This window comes from Bos mutus, chromosome 18 (genome assembly GCF_027580195.1).
Source record: "Bos mutus isolate GX-2022 chromosome 18, NWIPB_WYAK_1.1, whole genome shotgun sequence".
Lineage (NCBI taxonomy): Eukaryota > Metazoa > Chordata > Mammalia > Artiodactyla > Bovidae > Bos > Bos mutus.
Window position 1 is genome coordinate 6,836,012 of NC_091634.1, and position 15,898 is coordinate 6,851,909.

The 15,898-nt window shown below is 59.7% G+C and overlaps 1 protein-coding gene across 3 annotated transcripts; it reads right to left on the bottom strand.

Annotated features, from left to right (window-relative positions):
* Positions 1-579: 579 nt before the first annotated feature.
* SCAF1 (SR-related CTD associated factor 1) lies at positions 580-14,137 on the bottom strand. 3 transcript variants are annotated; one of them, XM_070387327.1, is made up of 11 exons: positions 13,990-14,137; positions 11,200-11,313; positions 10,897-10,954; positions 10,111-10,205; positions 9,694-9,794; positions 9,493-9,608; positions 3,764-6,544; positions 3,063-3,145; positions 2,638-2,856; positions 1,245-1,373; positions 580-1,013 (listed from the first exon to the last, which is right to left on the bottom strand). In XM_070387327.1, the coding sequence occupies exons 2-11, from the start codon at positions 11,305-11,307 to the stop codon at positions 822-824; spliced, it is 3,882 nt and encodes a 1,293-aa protein (XP_070243428.1). In that variant the 5' UTR covers positions 11,308-11,313; positions 13,990-14,137; the 3' UTR covers positions 580-821. The 3 variants fall into 3 exon arrangements, with proteins under 3 accessions (XP_070243428.1, XP_070243427.1, XP_070243429.1); XM_070387326.1 differs by lacking the exon at positions 13,990-14,137 and adding an exon at positions 13,973-13,984; XM_070387328.1 differs by lacking the exon at positions 13,990-14,137 and adding an exon at positions 11,704-13,918.
* Between the last annotated feature and the right edge of the window lie 1,761 nt (positions 14,138-15,898).

The window sequence follows — 15,898 nt, forward strand, 5'->3', positions numbered from 1 at the left end:
AAAGTTTAAAAAAAATAACAAACACCTTTTCAAGGTCCTATCAACCCATCTGACACAATTCTATTTACTTCTACTTTAAAAAAAAAAAAAAACGGGCTGACAGAGGCCTGACTTACTGTGTGGCCCTCGCTGCGCTGTGCTTCAGCTTCCCTCCATCTCGGGGGAGTCAGTTAGACGACCCCAGCCTCAGGGAAGCGGGAGAAAGGATCCAATTCAATGGAGGACAAAGATCCGGTTTCTGGGGCAGTTCCAAGGCAGGCAGATAGCACGCAGGTGCCCTGAGCTGGGCAGGCAGTGATCAGGTGGGTGGGGACCCTGCCCTCCCCTCACCACTGTCAAGAGCAACAGCTGGGGAGCTGCCAGGTCTGGTTCTAAGTGCTTCACCCGCCTTGGGTCTTTCCTAATCCTCACAGCCCCCACTTTATACACGAAGAGTGAGGCCCGGTGGGACGGCTGCACTTTCCCCAAGTCACACTGTCTATCCTCCCCGCTAACCACCCCCTCACTTGGGCCAAGTCTCCTCCCCAACACTTCCCAAACTGGACTCTGAGAAGGGCTAAAAATCATGGGGCTCAGGGATAACATTTCATGAAACCTTTAATGAAACTGAGGGAGGGGCACGAACAAAGGGTCTGGGCGCGGGGCACAGGCTCTGGGGCAAGGGAGATGGGCGTGAGACGGGGCAGGGGCTCTCCTCTTTCCCGCAGCAGCCCTCCCCCAATCATCCCACTGACGGGGGAGGGAAACGGGGAGATGGAGCCATAAATACGTCCAGAATTCCAGAGAGGCAGCGAAGGAAGAAAGGGGCGGGGCCGAGAATCTCAGAGAGGGGGCAAGGGCAGGCCCGGGCCGCCTTTGTCAGGGGGTCCTGGCTCCTTGGGTGGCCGCGGGGGCCCCGGAGGGTCCCCTGGCTTGCGGCCATGCTTGCGGAAGTAGCGGTAGCGTTGGACGTAGGCGCGCACCAGGTTGCTCACCTTCACGGGGTTGATCTCCCCACTTTTGCTGTGGCAGATCTGGGGGGCAAGGGGCAGCCGCAGTCACCACCAGCCCCCAGGGCCCCAGGGTGGGAGGCCCACCCTCAGGTCCAGGCCGTCTGAACCTGCCCCGCTGATGCCGGCTGGAGGAAATCCTATCTCCCTCTCACCTTCCAGACTGACCCACCATCCCTGTCTGCCTGTCCGCTCACGTCCACCACGCTGTCTCCCCTCTGCCCACCCCCGCGCATCTGTCTCCTCGGGCCCCACCTTGTGGACGGCCTTCCTCAGGATGTCCTTGTACTCCTCCTTGGTGATGTCCTTTTTCTGATAATACGGCTTGATGGCCAGCTTCACCTCCTCCACCGCCCGCTCCTGTGTGTGCAGCTTCTTCAGATACTGGGAGGTGGTGACAGGGTGGGAAGAGGGACAGCAGAGGCCGGGTGAGTTTCTGCAGAACCCTGCCTCGCTCACCGGCCTGCAGGTTCAGACTTCCTGACCACCCGGGCACTCCTGGAGGTGAAGTCCTGCTGAGGGTCTGCCCTTGCTGTGGTCACCCCCGCCAGCCAGGCCTGGGCCTCAGTGTCACCAGCATTTCCTCCAGGCTGGACCCTGGGCTGGCCCAGGCATCCCTGACCAGGATCCACGTGTCCGCTGCCCTTTAGTCTATTAGGGAGACAGACCTGAGCCAGGCGGCTGCTCCCTGCTGCCTCAGAGAGATGGGAGCAGCAAAACCAAGGCCCGGGAGGGCAGGACACCCCACACTTCAGGGTCAGCATCTCCCCGGAGACAAGAATGCCAGCTGTCGGGCAAGCTGCTGGGGGAGGCATGGCCACCCCAGGGCATCTCCTCAGGCCTCCCTAGCCCCACAGGAGTGGGTTCTAGACATGCGGCCAAGAGAAAGGGGGTGTGGCCCACCTCTGTCTAGATGTGCCGAGACAACAACGGCAGGGAACATACAGGGCAGCCTCGCCGGCGGCACAGGGACCTGCTGCTCGTCACAGAGCCCATACTGTTCCTGTCCTGCAGCCCATGGCACCGGCCACAGACAAGTGTCCATCAAAGCTGTGGCCCATCTCCGTTTATACGGGGTTTATAATACAAGAGTTTGTTCTGCCAGCCTTCTGGCACCGTACGTGGGCTGCAGAAAGGGTGAACAGCGCCATCATCTGGTGACAAGACAATAGTGACCAGCATCCAGACCCAAAAAAAGGCACACAAGCTAGAGGAGCAGAAAAAACCCCTGCTTGCCCTGTATCCTTTCTTCCTCCCTCCGTCCAGCAAGAGATGCTTGATTTTTCATTTGTATACCACCCCGTGCCCCGCTTACACAAAAAGACTGGGGTCAGAGAAAGGGAGACAGGTAACCAAGGGGTAGACTGCAGTGGGTATACATATAAATATCAGTGTGTGTTCATGTCCATCTCTCTCTATCCCCACCACTATATGAAACTCTTAAAAAACCTGCCTAGCACTCTTTTCCCACCCACTCGTCTAATCAAGGACAAGTTTCCTTCCTTACAATTGAATGACTTCCCTTTTATCTAAGTCCTCATCTGCGGGCATCAGTCCACAGCTCTCCTCAAGCCCCTGCATCTCAGTATCTATCTGTAATCTCAGCAGAACCGTCACCATCAACCCACCTCTCCCAAGCCCAGTTCACCTTGTCTGTGTCCCCACGTCCCTCGGAGCTGCTGCTGCCCTCTCTCTTGTCAGACGCTGCAGCCAGCCCAGTGGGGGTGGGAGGGGTGGAGCCGCAGCCTCCCAGGGGGAGGCTGCCAGGCAGCAGGTAGCTGGAGGGGCCAGGGGGCAGACCCAGGGAGGTGGGCACAGGAGCTGGGGTCACCCCCAGACTTGAGGGTGGCTTCCTGTGGCTGAGGATCTGTGGGGAAAGGTTGGAGGATAAGCAGGAGGGGATGACGGAACCAGTACCCGTTCCCACCCTGATTTCCCAACAGTCCCAGAGGCGACAGGCTCCTCTTCTGGCCGATACCCTGCTCCAGAGCCTGCCAGGAGCTGTAGTCCTCTCCTAACCCGAAGCAGGGGACAGGAAAGGGGGCAGCGGGGACTCCTCCCCAGGAAGCCCACCTGGTTGGTGGCCTGGATCAGCTCCTGGGCCTTTGCTCGGCTCGCCAGATTGGCTTCTTCCATCTTGAAGAGAAGTGCAGTCACTGCAGGAGGTGGGGATCGGGAGTTGATGCGAGAGGAGAGGGTAAGCCTCCCCCAACCACTGCTGCCCCCTCGCTCCCACCCTGGCTGCAGGTCTCCGCTCAGGACCAACCAGGAGGAGGGGGCCTCAGGCACTGAGAGGGCCCACCCACAGCCTGTGTGTTCTCAGGACTTCAGGTGTGTGGGCGTGGGGCTGGTCCCCAGCCCCCGTGGCCGTTCCCCACGTCTGCAGTGTAGCAGACTCCTGGCATCCCCTAAGGGACCCTGCTCTCTCCATTCTTCCTCCACCAAGCCTATTCCAGGCTGCCTCTACGCAGACCCCAGGACACAGCCCACCCTTCCCGGCTGTGTTGGAGTGGCCCAGCTGCCTGCTGCCCCTGTGACCCTGCTGCTCTCTTCCAGCACACCCAGATGTCATGGAGTCTTCTGGACAGATGTTGACTGGCCCTCGCCCACCTGAGGCCCTCGCCCACCTGAGGCCCTCCCGGTCCTGGTCATTATACACCCAGTCCTTCCAAGGTGTCTCCACCGCTGCCTCCAAGCTCATCCCCAAATGACCTTCTCCTCCTGGATCCCGTCTGTCTGCCCCCACCTGCCCTAGGTCCCCGGGGGACACTCACAGGCCAGGACGCCGCTGGTAGTGCAGTCCACGCCCGCGGGCAGGTTCCAGGGCATGGGCGGGGGCAGGGTGGGCAGCTGGGAGCCGCGGGGAGCGGGCCCGTCCTCCGCCCCCGAGTCACCAGCTGTGGACCCTGCACTCGGGGCAGCACTCGGCGCGGCTGCCGCCGTGCTGGTGGCTGTGGTGGTGGCCGGCTGCTGCTCCTCCTCCTCCTCCTCCTCCTCCTCCTCTTCCTCCTCCTCCTCCTCCTCTGCCCCAACCCGGACCCCAGCCTCCTCAGCGGCCTCTTCTGGCAGGAAGGAGACCTCAGGTGTCTTGCAGCTGCTGTCCACAGTCTGCGAGTCGGGCGTCAGTGCAGGGGGTGGAGGGGCCACCTTGGGGGGTGGGGTGCTGGGGGCCTTGGCTGCCCGCTCTTCCCCGGACCAGGAGGTCTCCTCGGCCCCCTTGGCTCCCGCGGCCTGGCTGCAGCTATCCGCCTTGGACTTCTTCAGCGTCACCGGGCCACTGCTGCCCCCGCTGCGGATCTTTTTCCTGGTCTTGGATGGCTTGGTCTTTCCCTTGGTCCCCTTGGTTTTCTTGGCCCCAGCCTTGGCCTTGACCTTGGTCTTTTTGGGCTTGGTGCTGCCCTGAGCTGCTTTGGCCACCTCCGCAGGGGCCCGCTCGTCTGGCTTGAGGAAGGGGGAGCGGCTCTCCCGGTCGCGGCTGAACTTGACTCCGATGGAGCCCAGGCCGGCAGAGGAGGCCTCCCTGGCCGGCGTGGTACTGCTGACGCCCTCGCGGATCAGCACCGCCACCTTGGACTGCAGCTTCACCTTCCGGGAAGACGACGAGGACGAGGAGGACGAGGAGCCCGAGCCGCTGCTGACTGGAGGCTTTGGCGGGGGCCCCGAAGAGGGTGCCAACTCCTTGGGGGGCCGGGTCTTCTTGGACGACCTGTCCCTGTCCCTGTCTCTGTCCCTCTCCCGGTCCCCCCCGTCCAGCGCCTTCCGCCGCGATCCCTTCTCCCGGGAGGAGGAGGAGGAGGAGGCAGCCCCGGAGCGCCGCCGGTCCTTCTCGCTGTTCTTGCCGCCCCGCTCCTCGGCGCTCAGCCCCTCCGAGTCGTACAGGACCTCCCGCTTGGGGGATGAGGCCGGGGCCGGGGAGGGGCCTCGGGGGTCAGACTTATCCGGCCGGCCCACGGTGATGGTCCGCTTGATGGCGAAGAGGTCGTGGTCCGTGAGGTCCTGGATGGAGGGCGGAACGGCCCCCCGCCGGCGGCTGTCCCGGTCACTGCCCAGGGAGGTGGAGCCGGAGGGCGGCTGGGCCGGGGGAGGGCCCTTCTCGCTGTCCCCGGAACGCTTCTCGCCCCGAGACCGCGACCGCTTCTTCTTCTTCTTGCTGCCACCGCCATCGCGGTGCTTGCCACGGTGCCGCTCGCGGCGGGAGGACGAGGAAGATGAGGTGGCCGGAGGCGGTGAGTTCGAGCGCCTCCGCCGCCGCCTTTTCTCCCGGGACCGTGACCGGCGGCTGCCCCCGCGGCGCCGGTCGGTGCTCCGCGAGCGGTGGCGGGTGGAACGGGACCGCGAGCGGCGGCGGGTGGACGATGAGGCGTGGGAGCCCGGCTTGCGGTCCCGCGAGCGGTGCTTCTTGGAGTCCCAGGGGGAGGCCGGGGCCGGCGGGGCGGGCTGCGCTCCGGAGGAGGAAGAGGCGGCCTCCTTGGCCTCGCCGCCGCTCCGCTTGCGTTCCCGCCTCGACTTCTTGCGGGTGGGCGGGCCGGTGGGGGCGGCGGGGGCGGGGGCCACGGCCGGAGAGGGCGATCGCTGCCGGTAACGCTCGCGCCGCTGGGTCAGGATCTTGCGCCGCAGGTCCAGGCCGCCCCAGCGCGTGTCGGCGGCTGGCGGCGCGGGGGCCGGCTCCCCCAGGTCCACCTGCAGGGCGCCCTCGCCGTCGGACTCCGCGTGCAGAGACAAGAAGTCGTCCCCCTCGGGGGCCCGGGGTGCGGGCGGCGGGGGCGGGGGCTGGGCCGCAGAGGGGGCCACGGGTGGGGGCCGCGCTGCCCGGCCGCCGGCGCGGAAGAGGGAAACCGCCATTCTGGGCTCCTCCTCGGGCTGGACGATCTCGCCCTCCTCAATCTCCGAGTCGCCCGGAGGCAGCAGAGGGGGCGGGAGGGCAGCTCCGCCAGCTGTCACCACCTCTACGGAGACCTTGCCTTCCCGACAGGCCTCCGCCTCGGTCCCCACTACAAAGACACGCCGGCGGGTGGCTCCGTCGGCCCTGGTGGAGTCGGCCTGGGGCGGTGTGCCAGGGGCTGGAGTCGGCTGCAAGGGCTGGGGGTCGGGGCCCGGGCTCTCGTCACCTGGGAAGTCCTGGCTCAGGCTGTTGTCGTCGTAGATGCCGGCCAGGGTCTCAGAGATGCGGCTGATGCTCTGTGACAGGCCCTCCTCCTCTTCTTCCTCTTCTTCCTCTTCCTCCTCCTCAGGTGAAGGGGTCCCGGCTGATGAGCTGGGGTTGGAGCCTGTGGGCTCGAAGGGGTCGTACTTCTGCTCCGGAGCAGGCGGTGGGGAATAGGCCTCGTCGGTGGGGTGGAAGGGGTCATAGATATCAAACCGGGGTGCAGGAGGAGCTGGGGGCGCTGGGGGTGGTGGAGGGGGAGGCGGGGAAGGGGAGGATGAGGAGGGCGAAGGGGAAGGGGAGGAGGATGCAGAGGAGGGGGCAGGGGGAGGGGCAGGGCCCCCGTCTCCAGTGCCCAAGGTGAGGAGGTGGCGGGCACAGGTGGGTCGAGAAGAGTGAGACTGCGGAGAAACTGCAAAGGAAGAGCGGAGACAGCAGGGGTCAGGGGCCTGTCCCGGTGTGGCAAGGGGCCTGCAGGCGGGCAGCACCCCGTCCGCTGGGCCCCCTCACTCAGCCCTCACTGCTCCAGCAGGCACTGCGCCCAGTGCTTCATGCAGTCAACACGGAGGACGCTCCTAACAGCTCCATGCCGTAGGTACTGTGACCCAGAGCAGCAGGATCTCCCCTGAGGGCGCAGTCAGCGCGGTACAAGTGACCCCTGGAGGCTGCCCTCTGATATCCTGAGAGGCAAGCAGGCCGGCAACCCAAGACCGCCCTGACCAACAAGAGAACTGACATTCCCACAGGAGGCATGTGCCGGGACTGGAGAGCCAGGTTCCAACCTAGCGCCACCTGCAGGGTCAAGCCCCTCTTGTGGGAATCCATCCCTTTGTACAGAAGGCCTATCAGGAGCCTGAGAAGGTGCGAAGTGGCAGAGCCGGTAAGCCCCGACAGGCTGAGTCCCCGTGTGCCCCCGGCCGTCTGATGAGCCCCATCCCCGGGGCAGTATCTGCTCAGGACTCAGACATCAATGACCCGGCCAGGCAGCGGGCTTTCCTCCCTTATTTCCTCTGCCCTCCCAAGATCTTGCTTTTGAAGCACTTCATGGCCTCCACACCACAAGTCATACACATGTAGAGCCAAGTGACCAGGGCTGCCCCCAGGCAAGGTGACGGGGCCAGGGTTCAGACACACACATCAGAGTTCAGAGGCCACTCTCTCAACCACACGTAACAGCCAGGCTCCTGCACCAGCAGGGACCTCAGCAGGGTCACGTGGACCTCGGCAGGGTCATGCGGACAGCGCTGGAGAAGCCCAGGGCTGAGATCGTAGCACCAGGGGCCTCTTTCCACCTGGACCCCAGGCCCCAGCCCTCAACCTCAACCTGCCCACAGGCAAGCGACTCAACCCCTGTCTGCCTCAGTTTCCTCATCTATGAAATGGGAGTCTACTCATTCATTCAGCACTTTTTTCTGATCACTGATTAGGAGCAGTTTGGGGTACTGAGAGTACAACGGCACACAGAGATAAAAATCTCTGCTTTCAAGGACTCTCTGGCCAGGAGCTCTGACAACCCTGGCTGTTATTACAACCACCTCAGGCAAAAACCAAGCCTGCAGATTGAAGCAAAGCAAAACATCTGCTTCTTTACAGTTCTGTTTTGTTTTTGTTTTTGCAAAATAGGACTACAGGTGAGTTTCTTTTCTTTTTCTTGCATTCTTAACACATTCCAAATAAAGACCAAAAAACACCTAAGAAAAACAAGCCCATGGGCTTCGATGGTGATCCGGTGGATAAGAATCTGCCTGCCAATGCAGGGGACAGGGGTTTGATGCATGCCATGGGGCAACTAAGAGCATGTGTCACAACTACTAAACCCGTGCTCCGCAACAAGAGAAGCCACCGCAACGAGAAGGCCACGCAGCACCACTAGAAAGTAGCCCCGCTCCCCGAGTGCAGTGATGAAGACCCAGCACAGCAAAAATAAATAAACCATAAAAAAAAAAAAAAAAAAAGACAACAGATCATAACCTCACGATCCTACTGAAGACAGCTATTCCAGACCCACCTATGGATATCACTTTGGCCCAGGGGCCAAATCCCGCCCACCATCTGTTTTAGTAAATCACGTCTGACTGTAAATAAGTAAATAGGTAACAGTGTCCGCCCACTTGTTTACTTACCCCCTATGGCTCCCGATTCTAAAGGAAGAGGGTGGCCACTGGTGACCCAGGCCTGAGGATTCGGGGCTTTCACTGTCCAGGCCTGGGACTCAACCCTCGGCTGGGGAACTGACAGCCCGCAGGCCGAGTGGTGAGGCCTGAATGAATAAACTTTTTAAAATAATAAAAGAAAAGAAAAGACCCCTGAGGGCCTCCAAGAGTCTGATGGGCCCCCAGCACCATGTTCGCTGAGTCTAGTGGATAAGGAAGTCATCCTGCATATGTGAGGGAAAAAAGAGATAAAACCTGACCTGCTTCACAGGATGTGCGAGCCTCTGGCAGAACAGCTGCTCACAGCTGACCCAGTGCCCTACCTTCCTCTCCTCCCCACCGCTCCCGATACGTATGGATACGCAGAAGGGAAGACTAAACCCAGGGTTCTCATCAGCGCCCCAGTGACCAGCAGCAGCAAAACCGGGGAATTAGTCAGAGTCCACCTGCAATGCGGGAGACTCTGGAGACGTGGGTTTGACCCCTGGGTGGGGAAGGTCCCCTGGAAGAGGGCATGACAACCCACTCTAGGATTCTTGCCTGGAGAATCCCATGGACAGAGGAGCCTGGCGGGCTGCAGTTTATAGGATTCCAGAGGGTCAGACACGACTGAAGTGACTGAGCACACACACACACACATACACACACATCCCTGGGCCAGGCCACTCATGGATTAACGAATCCTCTGTGGTGATTCAGACGCCCAGAGCTGGGACACCCTCTGCTCTACAGTGCTCAGGAGTTCAGCCCGCACTGTGTGTGGGGCTGGGAGCAGACACTCCCTCAGACAGGTGCCCACCTTGGAAGAGAAAAACTCCAGCTTTACACAGAGAAGGCCCCAGACCCAGGACCACCATGAAGCAACTGCTGGTGCCACCTCGAGGAAGAACCTTCCCTCTTTCAGACTTTTCTCCCCCTGGAGTCAGCGCTCCTGAGAAGCCCCCATCCCAGAAAGCTGAATTCCTAACACAGCTACACTGATACACAGAGCCCTGGACACGCGCTCACTGCTCCCAGGCACTAGCTCTCATGTCAGTTTCAGCTTTACTTACATCGAACGTGCGTGCTTACAGCCTTTCCTGAAGTCTAGCAGGAAAGACATTAAGGTACAGGTTTTGTCTAAATGACACCAACAGCACTACCACTGCTACCAGCGACAGCTAAGGCCTCGATTGACCCCTGCCAGGGCGGCCCTGGCCCCACATACCCGTTTTGCCTGTCCTCCAGGCCCTGAGACGAGGCAGCAGGCTGGGTACCGGCAGAGGGACTGGATCCCTGTCCCCAATTCGGACCTCGGCCACCAGCTCCAGCATGTCCTCGCTTCTGCAAGACAGGGAGGAGGGAGCCTCAGAGGTGTGTCCGACCCCCACGCCAGGGCCTCTCCCAGTCCAGCAGCCCAGATACTCACTCGCCAGGACGCAGGTCCATGTGGCTAGGAACCCAGGTGTCTGGGGGATCCAGGATGCTCACCAGCCCCGCAAGGAGGCCGTCGGCAGCCATGTCCAACACCTGGAATAGGCCAGGAGGGGCTCCACCCTGTCCCTGCTCATGTGAGGACCACACATCCCATTTCCCCAGGCCCCAACCTCTCAGTAACCCAGACTCCTGAGACGCTAAAAAAACACAAGGATCCAACCAATTCCCTCAACGTGACTGCCTCTAGGACCCAAGGGACCAGGCCCTCAGACTCTTCCACACTGCCCCTGATCACCACCCCAGATCCAGGAGACTGGGTCCCCCAGCCCCATCTCTGGGGTCCAGGCCCCAGTGACCTTCCTGCCCCAGCCCCAGGAATCCAGGTACCTAGCCCTGTCTTCTTACTTACTGTAGCCGTGTCAGTCCCCCCGGATTCCTGGGAACGGGGCTCCGATCGTGGGCTCCGGCAGCGCCTCCATCGAAGGCCATGACACCGAGAGCCATCTGGAGAGACATTGAATGGGGGACTAGAGACAGGGGACTAGAGGCAGAGACCTTACACAGCAGAGAAGAAAGAGACCGCCTCGCTCTTGACAAGGGAACCGAGAACATCTGCCTACTTTCCTGGCCTCCATCCCACCATCTCCCAAGCCGGGTCCCACCAACACTTTTCAGAGGCCCCAACTCTCTCACCCGATTTGTGCCCCCAGCCATCTTTGGGATAAAGTCCAGATAGGTCAGCCTGGCCTCTGAGCTTTGCTGTAACCCAGTCTTCACTGGGCTCTCCTGCCAACACCCTCTGCCCGCCAGCCCCAAAGACCCATAACTCAGTCCAGCGGCCTCTGGGTCGTGTACCTGCTGCCTCTCAGGCTTTCCTCTTGACCAGACAGTGCTCCTACGGCCTTAGAGACCAAGGTCACCTGTCACTTCCTCGCAGAAGCCTTCCTGGACTCCATCTCTCCCCACACTACCCTAGCTGGGCTGCCTTGGGTTACCTCTGTGATGGGACTATGTCTCCCCTCCACCAGACTGTGAGCCCCTCCAAGGCAGCCACGGAGGCCAACCCATCTGGGGCTCCCTGTGCCAGCACCAGCGGGGGCACCTGGGAGACCCGGGGAAATCATGTATGAATGAGAGCAGGAGGAAGAACACAGAGATGGGGCAGGAGTCTCGGAGGAACCAGACACCATCATACCTTTATCATTTGGCAGATCCCCCTGCAGGGAACTCCCCACAGCCTGCTGAATGGCCCGCTGAAGGCAAGGTGAGAGGGAAGAGGGTGGAAACAAAGATGAGTCAGAGATGCATGCCAAAGGTCACAAGCTCTGCTGCTAGGAGACAGCCATTCCAGACACCTCTACAACCAGACTCAAACCCTACAGACAGGCCAAGAGTCCTGGCCCCCAACCCGCGTCCTCCGGGGGTCCAGGAGTCAGGGCCCAGGAATCTGGGCTCCCCGCCCCTCCCTCCCTCGGCCCCAGGCGTCTGACAGCCTCACCAGGATAAAAGCAGGAGGAGAAAGCGTAGGGTCTCTGTCTGGCGGACCGTCGCCCCGATCCTCGCCTGACTCTTCCGTCTTCCCTCGAGACTCATCTTCTTCCTCCATGGTCACCTGGTGGGGGAGCGGGGCAGAGTCTGGAGTGGAGGCCAGTGGGCAGCGCATGGTGGTGTCAGGTGGCGGAAGGAGACGATGGACGTGGAGGCCTCAGTGGCCTCCAGCACTGCATCTGCTTCAGCATCCATCCTCCCCCAACCCCCACCTCATCCCCGGCCAGCGCTAAGCTCCAGGCCCAGTGCAGACCCTGGAGGGGCTTGGGCAACTCTTTCTGACTTTCAGATACCCCCTCTGTCAAAGGGCAGCCTTCCCAGTATATGTCCACATCCCACTCCCCAGTTCCCACAGCTTCCCCCACAACCAAACTTTAAGACCCCACAGGAGCCGAGACTTTTTTCTGGCCAGTTGTGATGTCAAATACTGCGTCCGGAAGTCTCAGAAACCCACCTTTCCCAAACTGAGATACGTGCCAGTGTGCTCGCGTGCGCCTCAAATGCCACGCCACTTCCTCAAGCATCGATTTTCCTCGATGGTGAGGGACCCGACAAAATGTATTAAAAAACACAGAAGATGGAACTAGGATACAATGATCTACAAAACCAGTGTGCCATCTTGAAGATGAAAACACGCATTTCAGGAATGCTGTCCACCAGACACCACAGGAAGCAACCTCCGATCACCTAGCTGCCCCCTTGTATGGAAGTGTGGCTAAAGCCTTTGCGTTGTCACAGAAATTCTTAGGTAACACGCAGAGATTGAAAGATCACTCTTCAGACTGATTGAGGGAGGGGCGGGGCTTGATTAGGGCTTCAGAAAAAGTGACTATTTCACTGTACGTTTCCCTGCAACCATCAAATCTCCTACTCTGAAAACAGCATCCAGTCCCACAGCTCCTAGAAAGCTTCAAAACCCCTAACCCCCAACTCCATCCACTTAACTCCAAGTGGGTCCAATAGGAAACTCTTCTCAAGAGAAAGGAGACTGCCTCCTGACACAAGAGTTAACAGCCCAAGCCCTCTATACAGAGTAACAATAATTATCATTAGCCTTTAATACCCAGGTTTCCCTTACTGTGGTCTCCCCCACACCGCTAGTTGCATACCTGCAAAACAAAGAAACCTCGGTCCTGGTTGGCCTCATCCCAGATTTTCAAAAAGCTCTTGTGCCGCCTCCCAGCTCTCTAAGAGCTTGCACCTCCTTCCCTAACTCCAATAGACACCTCTCATCCTGATCAGGCCCCCACCCCCACCCCCCGGACAGTTCCCGACCCTGGAGCTGCTCTCGGGCACCTCTGGGGGGAAGCACATACTTTGTATGGTAGGGCAGTGTCTTAAGAGGTAAGAGATGCTCAATCAAGACGTGTTGACTACAGACCTACATAGCCTCAAACCCTCTGTGGTATACAGATCCTCCCTTGTGTATTTAGATATGCCTCAGGCTTTGCAGACACACCCTGGGCTCCTTACATCTTTTAAGACCAGAGAAGCCTCTGCAAACACTGCTTGGTCACTCTAGATCAGTTTCCCAAACTTGGTAGCAATTGAGTGCTTCACAAATAGCTTGTCATCAAAGCAAATTGAACACACAAGGTTCTTCACCATACAGCACAAGTAAATGGAAATATTATTAATGGGACTTGAGTACTACATTCATATGACAGTGTACCCTGGGTCTCAATGAAAAATGTATTTCTCACTGTAGATCAAGGTCAAAAGAGTTTGAGAAGCACTGCAATAGATGGGTCTAGATGATCCTATGGACTTTCCCAGACCAATGTGGACTAATTTTAACTCTCTCTGTAGCCCCAGGGCCATGCAGAATTTTTCAACATTTTGCATTTCAATTACTTTCGAAAGGGCAAGTACAACACAGCCCAGCAAACTTTCCAAATCTCTTCATTGTCTTATTTTCCATGCAATTATCGGGTCCCCAAAGACATTCAAATTTGCTCCAGACATAGAGACTGCACTCCTGCAGTCACACTCAAAGCCACCTAGATGGTTCCAGGTCTTTCTAACTGCCCCAAGCCTTCTGTCACCCAGACTAGACACTCCTCAGACAGCTGGAAACCCATCCACGCCTCTCTGAGAACATCTCAGGATTTGTCTCCTTCCCTTAGTGGGTACATCCGGCTCCTCTGGGTGACTATAAAAGACTTCCCAGTCCTGAAACAGTTCTTCAGAGCCCACCTAAATGGCTCCTACCCATGTAGGTGAGCCGCATCCTTAGGTCAGCCCGTGCACACACTTCCCAGCGCTAACAGACATAGCCCAGGCGCTATAGTTGGCTCTGCAGATACTCTCCAGCTCTTGCAGATCTCTTTAACCCCTGGGACATATCTCAAGATCTCAAGATGGCCCCAGAACCCTCTAAACAGACCCTAGCCTCCGGTCAGCTCATAAAGACGCTCAACAGTGCCCACAGAAATGACCCAAGGCAGCTATATGATGGAAGGCAGGCTTCAGTCTCAGTCCAGGCCCTGTGGACGCCCCCAGTCCTCTCGGGGACGCCCCGTGGATGCCCCCCGGCACCACAGACGCGTCCCGGGGCCTTCAGAAGGCCCCTCTCTGGGCGCCAGCTTCTGCCACCGCTACCGGGCCCGAGGCCACCCAGCCAAGCCCTCCAGGCCCTGCGGCGTGCCGGGAGGACCCCTGGACAACTAGCGACCCGACTCCGCCCCGCCCACCCCAATAGGCCCGAGCCCCGCTGCCCGGACCTCAGCCGCCATCTTACCCCGCCGCTCGGGCTGCGGCTCCGGCCCCGGCGCGGGGCGGGGCGGGCTGGGGCGGGGCTCGCGAGCAGAGGGAGGGGAGGGGTGGAGCTAAAGCGCCGCCGAGCTTGCCGGGACTTCAAGTACCGAGCACGGTGCGGCGAAGGCTGGTGAGAAGGCTCCGGACTCACTTTCCCGGCAGCCAACGGGACACATGGGCAGGGTGCGCGCGATGCACGCCGGGAGGCGTAGTCTGCGCGTCGCCTTTGCCGCGCGGGGACAGCAAGGAGATGAGGGGTGAAGTGGGCGGGGTTGCGGTAGCCCGCGATTAGGCCCCATAGTGCCCTGCACGCGCGCGGAAAGAGCGGCGGAAAAGGAAGTTACGTAAAGAGCGGTCAGCCTGACAGAAGCAAGGGAGTTGTAGTTCCGCGGAGTGTGCCGTAGGGAAAAAAATGCAGGACTGGTTGGGAGCTGCCCCGCCTACATTCTAGGGATCCCCGAATCCCGATACCAAGTCCTCGCTAAATTTAGAACCTAGGAGCCCGACCCTACAGCCTCCTCCTCATTTAGGACAGAAAAGCCCACACTCCTCTCACTCAGAGCAGAGTATCCGAACTCATATTTCCCTCCTCCATGGGACTGTTGTTCAGCCGGTAAAGAATCCGCCTGCAATGCGGGAGACCTGTGTTCGATCCCTGGGTTGGGAAGTTTCCCTGGAGGAGGGCATGGCAACCCCCTCCAGTATTCTTGCCTGGAGAATCCCCACGGACAGAGGAGCCTACAGTCCATGAATCTGGCGGGCTCAGATTGCGTCCATGGGGTCGCAAGGAGTCGGACATGACCTAACGACTAAGCACACATGGGACTCAGAAGTCTGAGCCCTTCTTGCGTTTTAGATCCAGGAGTCAGGCCCTTTGGTCTTCCACAGACCATTCCTGGTCTCAAGCAAATACCTTACACTAACACAGGTGTTCGGGTTCACTAACTCCCTCGGGTCCAGAACTTTCGGTCCCTAGCCCCTGCAACCACTGGATCCAAGAGTCTGGGTTCTCAGATCTCTCCTTTACCGAACCTAGTACTAAGGACCCCCTGGCCCCCTCCTTCCAAAGATCCAGGAGTTCAAACATTCAGCGCTATTCTCTCCTAGGGACTCAGGGGTCTGGGCTTCCCTCCTAGAGACCCTGGGGTCTCAGCTTTCTCCTCTCTCATGACCCAGACATCTTGACCCTAGACCGTTCATAACCCAGGCATCCCGGCTTGAGCGAGCTGGCTCATGAATTAGGAATGCAGTGATCTCACGGCCCCTCCCTGCCCAGCTAGCCGCTGTCCCCCTCCAGGGCCCCATCTTCCCTCCCAGTCTGTCTTCCGCTTGGCTGGGACAGCAGGGACCGGAAGCCTGGGTCCCTTAGCGGGCGGAGCCTCTAGCATCCAGCCCAGACATCCGGGTCGGGAGCTTGGCTAGGATCCCAGGTCGGAGGCTGAGCTTCCCCTCAAGACTTGCTACTTTCTCGGAGCGCGCCTATATACGGCCGAGCGCGAGTCCTTGAGCTCCGCCTACTAGAACGAGGCCTCTGGGATGGCGTCCTAAGAAACTGCTTCCCTGGGTTTCTTATTTGCATAGCCCCACCCCGAACGAGCTTCTCAACCCGTCCGCCGAGAGAATGAGGCCTTTATTAGCATAGCTCCGCCCCCAGGAGGCCCGGCAGCCGAGAGCGCGTGGCGCTGCTCCGGGTGAGCACAGCTCTCTGTTAGCATTCTCCAGCTCCACTTGGAATTCCCCTTCTTGGCGAACGCCTGTCGCCTACCCTTATTAGCATAGCTCCTCCTTTTCCCAGGCCTTGCCTCCTCCTTAAGTGTCCGGAGACACAAGCCTTTCTCGCCGGAGCTCATGATTATGCAGTAGCCTTATTAGCGTGGCCCGCCCCTACGCCC

Coding starts and splice junctions, on each gene's coding strand:
- SCAF1 (XM_070387326.1), bottom strand. Junction 9,795..10,110: donor GGGGGACTGACACGGCTACA/GTAAGTAAGAAG, acceptor GGCCTATTCCAG/GTGTTGGACATGGCTGCCGA. Junction 2,857..3,062: donor TGATCCAGGCCACCAACCAG/GTGGGCTTCCTG, acceptor CTTTCCCCACAG/ATCCTCAGCCACAGGAAGCC.